The 12,867-nt window shown below is 52.3% G+C and overlaps 1 protein-coding gene across 1 annotated transcript in view; it reads right to left on the reverse strand.

Moving 5' to 3' along the window:
- The window catches only part of TGFBI (transforming growth factor beta induced), a gene marked incomplete at its 5' end in the record, with an annotated part of 32,043 nt that extends 19,781 nt beyond the window's left edge, over window positions 1-12,262 (reverse strand). Inside the window, 2 exons of the mRNA XM_082835489.1 lie at window positions 7,405-7,503; window positions 12,129-12,262. Of these exons, the coding sequence (XP_082691615.1) occupies window positions 7,405-7,503; window positions 12,129-12,262 (233 nt within the window). The remainder of the gene's footprint in view (window positions 1-7,404; window positions 7,504-12,128) is intronic.
- Between the last annotated feature and the right edge of the window lie 605 nt (window positions 12,263-12,867).

The raw sequence follows: 12,867 nt of genomic DNA on the forward strand, positions 1-12,867 counted from the left end.
AAGCACAGTTGGAGGGGGGATCTTCTCCTCAAAGCCTTCATCATCTCCGGGATCCCCCATGCACATGGTGCTGACACGCCATGCCTTGCAGCCCCCAGCCAAAGACTTTTCTGGCCAAAGACCCTTCTTCCAGGGTGTCAGCGTCTGAGTTCCATCCTACAAAGCCACAAGAGAGCTCAGTAGCTCAGGGGGCCTCACCAGGATTTCCTTGAGGACAACAGAAAGTCAGCCCCCCAAGTGTGAACTTGCTGGTTCCTGTGGCCACGTGTGTGTGGAGGCGGGGAGAGATGGGGAGAATGACAGGAGAAACGGAGGCTGCCGGGCAGGGGAGCAGGGACAGACGTAAGCAGGGACGTCTCCACGTGCAGAAGGAAATGCAGAATGGAATCAGAGCTGAAAGGGCTCTGGGGGCAAAGGGGTTTCTTAGGATCACAGCTGGGGAGGGGCAGATCTAGGACTCTCCCCACATTTCAGCAAGTCCAGACCCTTTTCCGTTGCTCTTGACAGTGCACATGTTTGGGGGAAAGTGGACCGATGTGGAAAGTCTGACATCAAAAGGACACAGGTGGTCTCTCCGATGTGATCAGAGCTAACCCTTGTCAGCACTCACTGCCCCTTCTCTCCAGGTGGGCTTTCTGTACCCGTGTCCCACAGGGGCTGGACGTGGGGGACACACCACCCCCTGCAGGGGCTCAGCCCCCTAGCCAAAGGCTTTTTCCTGGTTAGCTTCTCCTAATCCTCTCGCCCTGCTGGCCTCTCCCTCCTCTTCCCTTGTGCTACCCATATTCTGGCATCCCCGGCACTCTCTAGGTGCATGGGGTGAGCCACGCCTCTCACCCTCAGCCTGGTAGCCTTATGGGTTGAAACGCTTCCACAGCTGGCTGTTACCCTGGTCAACTATCCCAACAACACCAGGTCTTTTCAGAACCAGCCTGCCTGGTCCTGGAGAAGCAGAGGGCAGCTGTAAATTGCAGACCAAGAAGACAGCCCACTGAGGTGATCCTCACCAAACCCTTCAGGACTCACATGCCCTTTTCTCAGCCCCGTGTGCCACCTTCCTTGGGCTCTGGCCCTGGGGAGAACACACATGCTGTGGGGAGACGGGCCCCTGGGGCAATCACAGAGTCATGGTTCTGACGGAGAGGTTCATCTCTCCAGGATGGACGCAGGAAAGGATGGACACGGGGAGGCCCCCATCTGTGCCTCCCTGGTTCCCTGGCTTCCCTGCACAGAGAGAACCAATCTGCTGGTCTCTGGATCGGATCTTATCAGCAAAAGCTGCTCTGATTAAAGGCTCCTGGCTTCTCCTTGGCCTGACACAGTCCAATAAGCAAAAACCTCAGAAAAAGTATATCCTCTAGGGTAATGAGACACTAATTTTCTTATTCCAACTTCCCAGGTCAGAAGAGCAATTTGAGGAAGAAAGTCAGAGAAGGTGCCTGACTTAGAAGGGCGTTTGAAAGAGGCAGGGGTGGGGTGCAAAAGGTCATGTCAATCCAAGGCCTGAAGAATTGAAATAGAGTCTCAAAGCTCTCCTCCATTCCCCTCCAAAGTTTTACTCACGACTGGATAGAGAGAGAAGCATTGGTTTTTCTCTTCCCAAAATGATTTTTCAAGGAGGTAATATAATAAGTTAAAACAATCACTCTCTCCCAAGCATGCTTCACAATTTTGGCCACTGTGACGGCTGTAAACACCTAGGGATTAACGTGACTCTGAAGTAGTGCAGTAAGGAACGGAGCCTGAGAGCCAGCTTCCTGTGACCGAAGGTAAACCATCCAGTGTGTCATGATTTCCAAGGGAATCACTGAACAAACACAGGCTGACGTGGTCTAGACAGGCGCCTGCCTGGATGGGTTCATTTTCCGCACTCAGCTGAGCTCTCTTAAGCCTCCCAGGAGAAAATGAAAATCTTGAGCCCCCTGGTAAAAAAAGGGCTTGTTTTAACCTACTGTCTACCACTAAAGACTCCACCACTATCCCATTCACCAGGGTCCAGCTTGGCGAGCGATGAGACGGAACCTTGGGAAAATACACTTACATTTTTTGGTGACGTCTGTTTGCACATGGTTTGTGAGGGTATTTGGGTGGGGAGGGCTCCTGGATGCTGGCTGTGTCTCCTCAGTTCCCATGCTCTCCATCTGACTAGGGAGGGAGTCCCCTTGCAACAGGGCTTCTCAATGACCACCAGGCTGCGGGTGAGCAACCAGGAAAAGGTTGGTGGCTCTGGGCCAAAGGGCCTCTGTTGATCCCGAGGAGGCCTTCTCCCTGGGGCTTAGAGTCACAGGTTTTAGGGCTGAAGAGAGAGATCTGGGGCAGTGGACCCAGGCGCTCCAGGGCTGCTCACGTGGGCTCCCCCCATGTCACCAAAACTAGCTGCTGGGCTTGGTTCTCCCCCGGGGGCAGCACGTAGAATGACTGGACCTCTCCCATGTACCAGCGGATGACTGAGCAGGTGGCTAAGGCTTTCTGAGCCTCAGTCTTCCCCTCTGTAAATGGGCGAATGATCACACTGATCTTAAGGGATGATTGTGAGAACTGAACGAGCTAACCTATGAGAAGCACTTACCAGCTACTTGATATTAGTTACTAAGCACTCAGTTGTGGAGCTTCTTCCTAAAAGATTCCAGGTATAAACTTCAAATTGAAGTTAGGTCAATAACTTCATTGAAAGCCGTGCCCTGCAGGAGACCACGGACCAAATCCCATGTAATGAATTCCCCATAACACAGCTATGAAAGTTAATAGATAGGGTCCATTGTGGTTAGAACAAATCACAAATTTAGGGACTTAAAACCACAAAATTTATCTTACAATTCTGGATGTTAGAGTCAGAATTTGCCCTTACGAGGCTAAAGCCAAAGGCTGTATTCCTTCCAGAGGTCCTAGGGGAGAACCTACTCCTTGTCTTCTCCAGTTCTAGAGGCTGCCTGCATTTCTTGGCTTGTGGTCACATCACTCCAACTTCAGTTTTCATTGTCATATCTCCTTCTCTGACTCTAACCCTCCTGCTTTCCTCTTACAAGGACCCTTATGATTGTATTAGACTCATCAGATAATTCAGGATAATCATCTCCCCCCCACCCCCTCCAAGATCCTTAACTTAACCATATCTACAAAGTCTCTTTTCCTTTGTAAGGTAACACATTCACAGGTTCAGGGGTGAGGATGTAGACAGCTTTAGGGGGTCATTATTCTGCCTACCATAGGGTCTTACCCCAAATGGTACATGGGTTCATGTAAATACTCAACAGAACAAGATTCCCTGTCAGCTAAGCTGACTCCTAGGAGTCTACAGAATGGGAGAGAACCTTCAGGAAGCACTGCACAACAGAGGTGTTTGGCATATGTCAAACCTGAGTTATTTCAGAGCAGGTTAGCCACGCGGTCCCAGGGGGCTGCACAGGGAATATGAAACAGGGAAGGAGGTGCTGGTGTGGGTCTGAGGATAGCTTGTCACCCCTAGATGGCTTCTCACCATCCTCTTCTTTTTCCTCTTGGGACCGAGGCTGTGGGATACAGGAGAGGGAGGAAAGGAAGGCTCTTCCTCAGCTTCACTGCAGATGTCCCTGGGTGCCCTGCCCGAATGAGATCTACAGGTAACAGCTCTGCCAAATGATGGAAAATCTCGACCATACACCAGCTGGCTTTGGTAGAAGTGAAATGTCTAAACTTGAAGGCAGTGCTGAAGAAGTATTAATATTTCAGCCCTTGGGCAAAGCAATGCTTGCTACTAGAGAAGGGGGAATGTCCTGCCAGCTCATCTTGCCTACTGTGCTTGTGAATTGCGTTGCTTGTGAAACAACGTTAAGCCTTTTGGAATGGGCAGCTGCCACCCCTACCTGCTAGCTCCTGCGCTGGCCCTCCCTGTGCCACACTGAGGATGCCTGAGCTCCTGCTGTGATTCATTACATCCCCATGCTGTCAGCTCTGACTTGGCTGTTAAACGGACCTCCCTCTTGCCGGGGCCTCTACAAAGAAGGCCTGTCAGAGGCAGCCAGGCTTCCTGAGCACAATTTCCCGCACCACTGCTTCAGCTGCTGTATGTAAAACTGTTATGGTTACTGATCATCACCGAGGACTGAAATGACCCTCTTTGCTTGATTAGCTGTTGGATCACACTGGTGCTCTTTAGGATCTGAAGTTAAATGAATTTCTAAGTAATAAAATTCACTCAAGTCCCTAAATAGGGGCCCACCGGTAACTACTTCCTATAATAAAATCCATGCATCAGGCTCGACAAACAGCACCAAGACTCTTTTCGGTAATACAGAAAAGCTATCGTCTAAAGATGATGGATGCGGTGGCCTGATGGGAGTGCTGAGTGCTGAATGTGGCCATTCCCCTCCCTCCCTCTGTGGAGGTGGAGTCGGGGCCTCACTGCAGCAGACATTTGGCTCCAGGCTCCTGGGTCTCTGTGTGACCTCACCCGGCAAAGCCTTCATCCCTTGGTCCTGTACTTAGTGCCAGTTATCTGCTTTCAAGTTCAAATTCTCCTGTGGGTCCTGGGCCCCCTGGTGACCTTTGCTGCCATGCATCCCAGTGCACACCTCTGCTCCAGCCTCTTCCCTGGAGTCACGCTAGGAAGATCCCCACTGCCCAGGCTGACCACATGCTGAGAATGCCCTCTTTGCTCCAACCACAACCATGCTTGCGGTTTCCCAGTCTGGTCATCTCCCAAATAAATGCACCAAGGGACCCATTGTCACAAGGATGACATCAACTCCAGCCAGCACAACCCTCTCCTCTCCTGACCAGCTATGGCACTGAATTCCCGGTGCCCAGATGGCAGCCCCTTCATGGGTCTTAATCCTGGGCACAAGCAAACTACAAGGCTGCTCCTTCTCAGCTCTCTCGGGGACAGTGGAGATGAATCCAACCACTTCCCCTTTCCCTCCCTGAGTTCTCTGGATTTCTCCCCGGTCAGCTTCACCTTCCTGACGCTGCACGCAGTGTTCCAGGAAGGGACCTTCTTATCCTGGATCGTGAAGTTTTTTTTTTAATCAACTCATGATTTTCTGTCCCCATTTCCTCTTTTATTATTATTATTATTATTTTTTGCGGTACGCGGGCCTCTCACTGCCGTGGCCTCTCCCGTTGCGGAGCACAGGCTCCAGACGCGTAGGCTCAGCGGCCATGGCTCACGGGCCCAGCCGCTCCGCGGCATGTGGGATCCTCCCGGACCGGGGCACGAACCCGTGTCCCCCGCATCGGCAGGCGGACTCTCAACCACTGCGCCACCAGGGAAGCCCCCCATTTCCTCTTTTTTAAGCTGCCCAAAGCAACAGAACATCGCAGAGTTGTAAGTGCAGGTCATCCCCTCTGGCTTTGTAAGACCAGCTCAATGGCTGGGACTGGGCCCTGGGCTCTGCTTGGCCCTGCTCTACACCTCCATTTCCCCACCCACACCTACCTGTCTATTCCTTCCCCCAGTGCCCTGTGCTCACTGGTGCTGCACCATCACATCTTAATGACCCCTTATCAAGAACATTTGGCCAACATGCAGCTGTGCCGCCTGCACCCGTCCTGGCACATCAGTGGAGAAGGGTGCAGGTACCGAGAGCCAATAAGTCAAGGCGACTCATCACCCACAACAGCATCAACCTAGGAACTGCTGGGGAATATTCCCAAGCTACTGTTAACTAGTCAGACAAATGCTTCGACACGGGCCACCCTGAAATATCATGGCCAATGCCACCCTGTTGCCAGCTTGACATCCTAAGTGGGTCCCATTTTTAGGGAAACCAGAAAGAACAAAAAGGTGGCATCTTGAAACCCAGGGCTCTGAGATGCTTGATACCAGGGCTTTGGTCATCTTCCAAGAAGCAATTATGTGAGGCCTGGCTCTGTGTTTAATTAAGTAATTAATTGCTTATTTTAGTAGATAATATACACACATGGGAAAAGTCAAAGACTACTGAAGGTATTCTTTCTTTTTTTTAACTTGGGTTCCAGGTAAGGAAGTGTGGTATATTATTTGCATAATCTCTTTTTGTCCACAGCAGCAAGAATTCTAGCTGGGGGTTTGTTTGCTCCCTAAACCTGGGAGGTGGGTCCTCTTAGCTCACTCAACTCTTGCCTTTGTGGCTGGGCTTGGTTAAGTGGGGAACCAATTGTCATGGCCCTGCCCTTGACAGGCTCCCAGGGAGCTACTGGTCTCTCCCCACCTCTGCCCTGATCTACAATTTCCCTGATCCATACTAGAGTTGATAACTGTGTTAGGACACAGTCAGGGTCACAAGTTGGGATATTTATTTCCAGGTACATCTCTAGGAAAGAGGGTTTTCCCTTCCTTCAGTTAGAGGAGACATCTGCTCAAAAGCAAGTCACAAGCAATACATTTAAAAATCCCTAACATGGGGAAGGCTTCAAGATCATGGCTTAGCATCTCTTAATCCTCTCATTACACAGATGAGAAGGTCCGTTCCCCACAAGTGGCTCAGGGAGTTATGCACGGCACATCTTCCTGTCTGTAGGAGAGAGCCAGCTTTGAGATCTTTTGATGGTTGGTGCCAAAATAGATTAGTTTTCCCCGGAATTCTGTTAGAACACACAGACCGCAGGGCAGTTGGGGTGATGCCGTCTCCCTCCGTGCTGATTGTGTTGACAGAGGCACCAGCAAGGCCTCCTGTAACCACAGGTGTCCACACCCCCCGTGTCTCACTTCCGTTTGAGGAAGGCTGAGATTTGCAAATAACAGCAGGTGGCATTTACTGAGCACTTACTATGCGCCAGGTACCTAATTTAGCCTCTTCTGTGCATTATTTCATTCAATCCTCATAACAATCACATAAGGTAGTCCTACTGTTATTCCCACTTTACAGATGAGGCAATTGAGGATTCCAAAGGTGAAGCCACCTGCCCAGGTAAGTGGCAGAGCCAGCCCTTGAATCAGGGAGTCTGAGCCTGTGTTCTTCATATGCTATGCTTCTTATTATGCGCCTATTTCTAGGTGCTCTAAGTCTTTTGGATTGCAGAGCAGGAAGCGGGTATAAGTTCCCCAATGGGCTTTCTTTTCCAGAGTCAGAGGCTGATGGCTTCTCCACTGAATATTTGTGTTTGTATCACTTAGTGAGGATTAGGAAGCGCACACACACACACACACACACACACACACACACACAGACACACGCACACATACCCACACCATGTTTCATGTTTCTTGCAATCCCAAGTCAGCCCTGAAAAATGTATCCAAGTATTGTCAGGAGCCTTAAAAATGAAAAACAAAATTGGCCAGCCTACAAAAAACACCACTCCCAAGCACACAGTCCCCTGACATGTTTGCACACGCATCTTCATGGCTCCAGAAGGCTAGCCCACGCCCAGGGGCGACTGCAGCCCGTGCACATCGAGGGCAGCCTCCCCAGTGGCTGGCGGTCTCGGGTAGTTCCAGATACTCACGTGGATTTGCCGCAGATCTTTCTCTGGTACCACTGCTTGCAGTTGGTGAAGTACTTCTTGTTGGTGCCAATGACCTTCTGCACAGCGCACACGTTCGGGCTGAAAACAAAAGCTGCCGTGTTAGCGAGATGGTCAGCATGTCCACCCACCTCCACATCCTTCCCACCACGTGGGCCCTCCTGGGTCACCAGAATGTTCTAGATATGGAGAAGATACTGTCATTTCGGTCTTGGTTCCAGGGGCTGACTTGGGGGTACATTCTGGCCCTCACGACCTAGATTTCCAGCATCCCCCTGAAAATATCCCCCCCCCAACACCGATTTAAAAATTGTCAAAGTGTATCTCATACAGTGATGTAATTTCATTTAAGCATTCTTCTTTGACACAGACATTTGGTAAGTGTAACTACAAACATCTTAAAAATTTTAGACTCCGTGTTATAGATGGAGAATATCAGCTAAGTAAAAGTGGTGTGCTTGCTAAGAACAGCAGCTTAGAGAGGCCCCCCAGCCTTCCTCTGCACCTCTCCTCCACACTGGCTTTAACCTGGCCTCCCTGTGGGCATTGCTGGTCCCGTGGTCATGAGGTCCGGGCCCCAGCACCTCCCAGGCGGCTCCACACACAGACATGCTCTGCGTCCCTAGGCAGTTGCCTGGCTCCCAAACACGGCCTATCTGAAGCGTCCACCCTGGAAACTAGGGGGCATGGCCAGCTGCTGTCAGGACCTTGGAAGGAGATGCTCACTCACTGAACTCAGTCGTTTATTACTTAGGCCCCGGCTTGCATCCCACTCCCCGCAGAAAGCCCTCTTCCAGTGCCCCAGGTGACACACTTCTGTCCACCTCTGACCGGTGATACAGCCCTTGTTTGACGCTGGCTACCAAACAGAGCCCAAAACTGATCAGGGCGTGTATGTCTTCTCTTCAATTACCCTCCAAAGAACCCTGAGGGCAGGTGTGCTGCCTTGTTCTTTCTTTCATGTTCTAGATGCGGCTGAGCACCAGGTCAGGTGCAGAGGGGCCTGGAATGACCTGCTCCCAGGAGCACCCAGCTGAGAAGCATCCTGAGCAACCCTGCGCAAACACCCAGGTTCTGCTGAGAAGTCTGCTTTCCCAGCGACGTGGGCTTTTGTCTTTGCGTATTTTACCCGGTGTACCAAGTTCTGACCCAAACCATGCTCAGGCCATGTGGTGGCAGGACAGTTACTGGGAGCCCCTGGGGAAGGAGGCAGCTGTGGCTGTGTGGTGACAAGCGGGAGGCAGTCTTCCTGAGCTGGAGGCAGGCGGTTCACCTGGCTGAATCACAAGCCAGAGAAGAGCAAAGCGGAGAGACTGCGGGCTTTCACAAAACCTCTGTGCCCAGAGAACCTCAGGTGTCAGTTCTAAATATCATTTCCTCTGATACCTTACAAATATAATCAATTGGCATCATTTGAGATGCATGGTGTTTTTCGGGAAGACACTGATACCGCAGTGAGGGCAGGACCTGCCGTCCCCATCACACGGCTACAGGAACTTGGTCAATTCTCAAATACTCAGAGTCAGGTTATTGGGTGGGAGGGCACACTGACCCTTTACCTCTCTGCCCTGTCTCTTCTACCACCTGGATGTCACCTCCTGGACAGTTCATGGTTCAGCAGGCAAAGGTGAGTGGGCCAAGGAAGCCCAGTAAACATTAGTGAGTTACTGTTAAGAACCTGAGGGTGAGAGAAGCTGAGGCTAGAGAGGAAACCGCAGGCCAGCAGGGAGAACAGCCCTTATCCCCTTGCTCCTGGCTGGGTCTGACCAAATGCCCACAGCCTCCAGAGGATTTTTACAGAAGCCAACTTGCTTCTCAGTTTGCTGCCCGACATTCATAGGTTACAGCAGTCCCAGATAACCCTGAGAGAGTCCCCGCTGGCCACACTCCAGCCATAGGTGCTGTTTATTGCTGTACAATTTCAGAAGTTCTTCTATCTGACCAAGCAGGAAACAATTACTGTTGATGAATTCCCTGCAACTTTCCGTAGGCGTTTGGCAAAATCTTCAGTGTCTCTTGTGGATGTGGCTCCAACATTCCTCTGTGGAGCGAGTTTCCACTGCTGCTGCCCTTTGAGACAGGAGCGGAGGCTGGGGGTCTCTGTGACGCACTCCCTCTCACATCGGGGTGGGAGGGGTGGGCTGTGTACACAGGAAATTTATGCTGAAGTTTAATCAAAATGAGCACCCCATTTCTGGGCCTTCTACCTCAAGCACAACAGCTCTGCTGTTCAACTTGGATTTGAAAATCAACTGCTTCAGAAAACAGTCCAGTTTTGGTTGTTGATATTTGGAAGTGTGACTGCATTTTTACTTCTCTTTCAGTACTGTTTTTTTTCCTTCCCTATAGCAACACAGATAACAGCCGGGAGTCAAGAGACCACATCATAGTCCCTAGTTTCCCAACATACTTCTGTGTTTGGACTAAGTCACTCCACCTCACTAAGCCACAGTTTCTCCATCTGTAAAATGGGAACGCACACTACAGAGCTCACCGTGTTGTGGTAATAGATGAAAGCAAAAGTGGTGACGGTGATAAAGGGTGAGCAGGGCCTGCTTATTATTTCTTCCTTCACGCCATGTGAAGCACACATACATTTCCGTTAAAGAAGAGCTTACCTTTCCCTTCCCACCAGATCTCACTTTAAAAGATGGCGGGAGTTTGAACAAGGCTATCCATTTTGCACAGGGTGCCACCCACAAGGGCAAAGTCAGGCAGCCCGGTGAGGTTTTCAGGGACAGTTAGATCAGAGTAAACGCAACTGTGTCTGCAACTGTTTGTCACAGTTCACCTGCCTGCGTGTCCTGACTTTATTGGGGGAGGGTGCACACCAGGGACTGCTTAGACCATCCTGTCCATCACAGATCACTATAGGCCTTTCCAACTGCACTGCAAGCAGCTAATCGAGAGGATTAGCCTGCAGGGGTGGGGGGAGGGCGGGGAGGGAGGAAATTGATCTAATGTCTGAACTTTAAAATAAAGAGCATTTGCATTTAAAAAAGAAAAAGAAAACCTATTTTCCAGCTGGTCTGTGGCTTTTCTGGGCTTTGACAGGAAGGAGGCCTGCCGCAGAGGTGGCTCCTGCTGGAACCCTGTCAACACCATTGGGGAAGCTTCACTGCGGAGTGCACAGAGCCACCATTCCGGGTAACAGTGCTGCAGGGCATGCTATTGGGGCTTCTTCTTGACTTAGTGCCTAAGAAGATACAGCAGGAACAGAAACCTCCCAGGAGGACTGCAGCACCCAAACAGGACATGCTCCATTGGTAAGAAAGGCAGAGGGACAATGGTGAGCTGGGCAGAGACAATGACAATGCCAGGTGCTCACATTCTGACTTTATGCCTCGTCTCCCCCTCGTCTTTCTGCCCTGTCCCCTCACCCTTCTGTACCCGGCCTAAGTCAAGGGGCATCTTTCACTTCCCGAAAGCCCCCGGGACGTCCCCTGTGCTCTCCTCTCTCTTGCAGGGTGCTGAGGCTGCAGCATGGCCTGGATGGCTTTCACTCTGCAGAGGGGTCAGACTCACTCTCATCAGTCCCCTCCCCACAGCCCTGGGCACCTGAACGGCCAAGTAAGGCCACAAGGCCACACACAGGCACAGGGTATAAGGATGACTGCTCCCAAGGAGGGGGCGCTTTGAAGGGCGGGGAGCCAAGGCTTTGTAAAGCCCTGTGGAGACAACGCTGATCACTTCCAATGGTGAGTTTTGATCTGAGTACAGATCTGCCCAGTCACTTGGTGGTCTGGGAACCACCTGGGAGCAAATGCCAGACCCAATGGCATTCGGGCTGTGACACGACTATCCACATACAGTTCTACCTAGTTGTGAAAAAGGAGGCGGTGCACCCAGGTGGGCTGTAAGCTGCAGCACAGCCTGGCTATGTGTGAAGCGGGAGGGCCTAGTTTGGGATGTAGAAACACTGCCCACCCCTGCCTGCGTCTGGGCCAGGGTCTTTACCAGGTCAGACCTTTTGCCTGGGTTTGCCCCCTACAAACAACACATCTTCAGTGTCTCAAAGGAATATCTGCAATGATAATGTCCCAAATTTACAAACCCAGCCAGTGTTTTAAGAGCGATTCCAATCCCAGCTCCAGTACATACTGAAGGTCCGTGGCGAAGTGGTGTGTCCCCTCCAAACTGTTTCCCCATCCGTACAGTGTGTGCGAGGCTTAGCGCACTCTCCTGCTCTTCATCTGCCCGGGGAGCAGATGCCGCACTGCCCTTGCTGCGCCTGGAGAGCACTGTCTGGTGCCAGGTCGCGGGTATAGGCATGGACAGGTGAACAGGAGCCTGGGGGCCTTGGTTGCTGCCAGCTTGTGTGGCCCCCAGCGACACAGCTGAAGGTGCTGGACAAGGACCTGGCTGGACTGGAATCTGTGCCCTGCTGGGTGGGCTCCCTCTCTGCCCTGGCCACCTTCCCACGGTGATTCGGGGCAGAGAGCTGCCAAGCGCTCTCCGCTGGGAGAAGCTCAAAGCCCGGGGTCCCTCTCACGCTCTTGGCTCTCCCATCCGCTTCCTCTACACAGTGCCTCCTGCTGACTTTCCTCCATCGTCCCCGCCTCCCTCCCTCCACCTCCTGCAGGGCTGGTCCCTCCGAGCGTCCCACACAGCCTGCTTTAGGCTCGGGCTTTGTCTCCGGCGCCCCCAGCCCGCTCCGACGGCCCCGACGCCCAGTCCCTCCGCCCCCCATGGGGACGCCCTCTTACCCGTGCTGCCGACCCCGGAGGCGGCTGTGTTGCAGCACCAGCTGGTAGGGAGATTTGGCGGGGCTCGCTGGCGTGGCGGCGGGGCCCAGGGCCAGTGCCAGGGCGAGGGGCAGTAGCTGCCCGAGGAGCGCCATGGAGAGAGAGGCGGCGCGGAGCGGGCGGTCGAGCGGTGCGGGAGTGCGAGTGCCGTCGCCGCCGGCAGGTTAAGTAAGCGGAGCGCAGGGAGCCGCCCGAGGGGCGGGGAGCGGGCGGAGGGCGGGCTGCGTTCGCCCCGCGCCCCGCCCACTCCCCCTCCGCGGCCCAAGATCGTTCACAACTAGCCCCTCTCTCCCGTGCTCCCCAGCGTCCACCAACGGGCCTACGGGGCCTCACTCCTTCACTCCCTCCTCGAGGTTTGCAGGGTCCTGAGCCCGAACATGCCTCAGCGGTCTCAGGCCATGCTGATTCCCACAATATTCTACCCATCACACTTGCCTCTGCATTCCACGCGCACCTCTCTCCTCCCCCAGCTTGCTAACTTTAAGATGGATAGGGAGTAAATCTTTTGATTGACAGAAGACTATATATATATATATGTGTGTGTGTGTGTGTATATATGTATATATGTATATATATGGCAGGTTTTGTTAGACTCCACTTACTCTTGGAAACCGTGGAGAAGGGTGGGGTCCGCCACCTTGGTACACGCTCATTGTCTGTTTTTTTTTTTTTTTTACATATTTATTAGAGTACAATTGCT

Source organism: Leucopleurus acutus, assembly GCF_964270905.1.
Source record: "Leucopleurus acutus genome assembly, chromosome: 3".
In the NCBI taxonomy this organism is placed as follows: domain Eukaryota; kingdom Metazoa; phylum Chordata; class Mammalia; order Artiodactyla; family Delphinidae; genus Leucopleurus; species Leucopleurus acutus.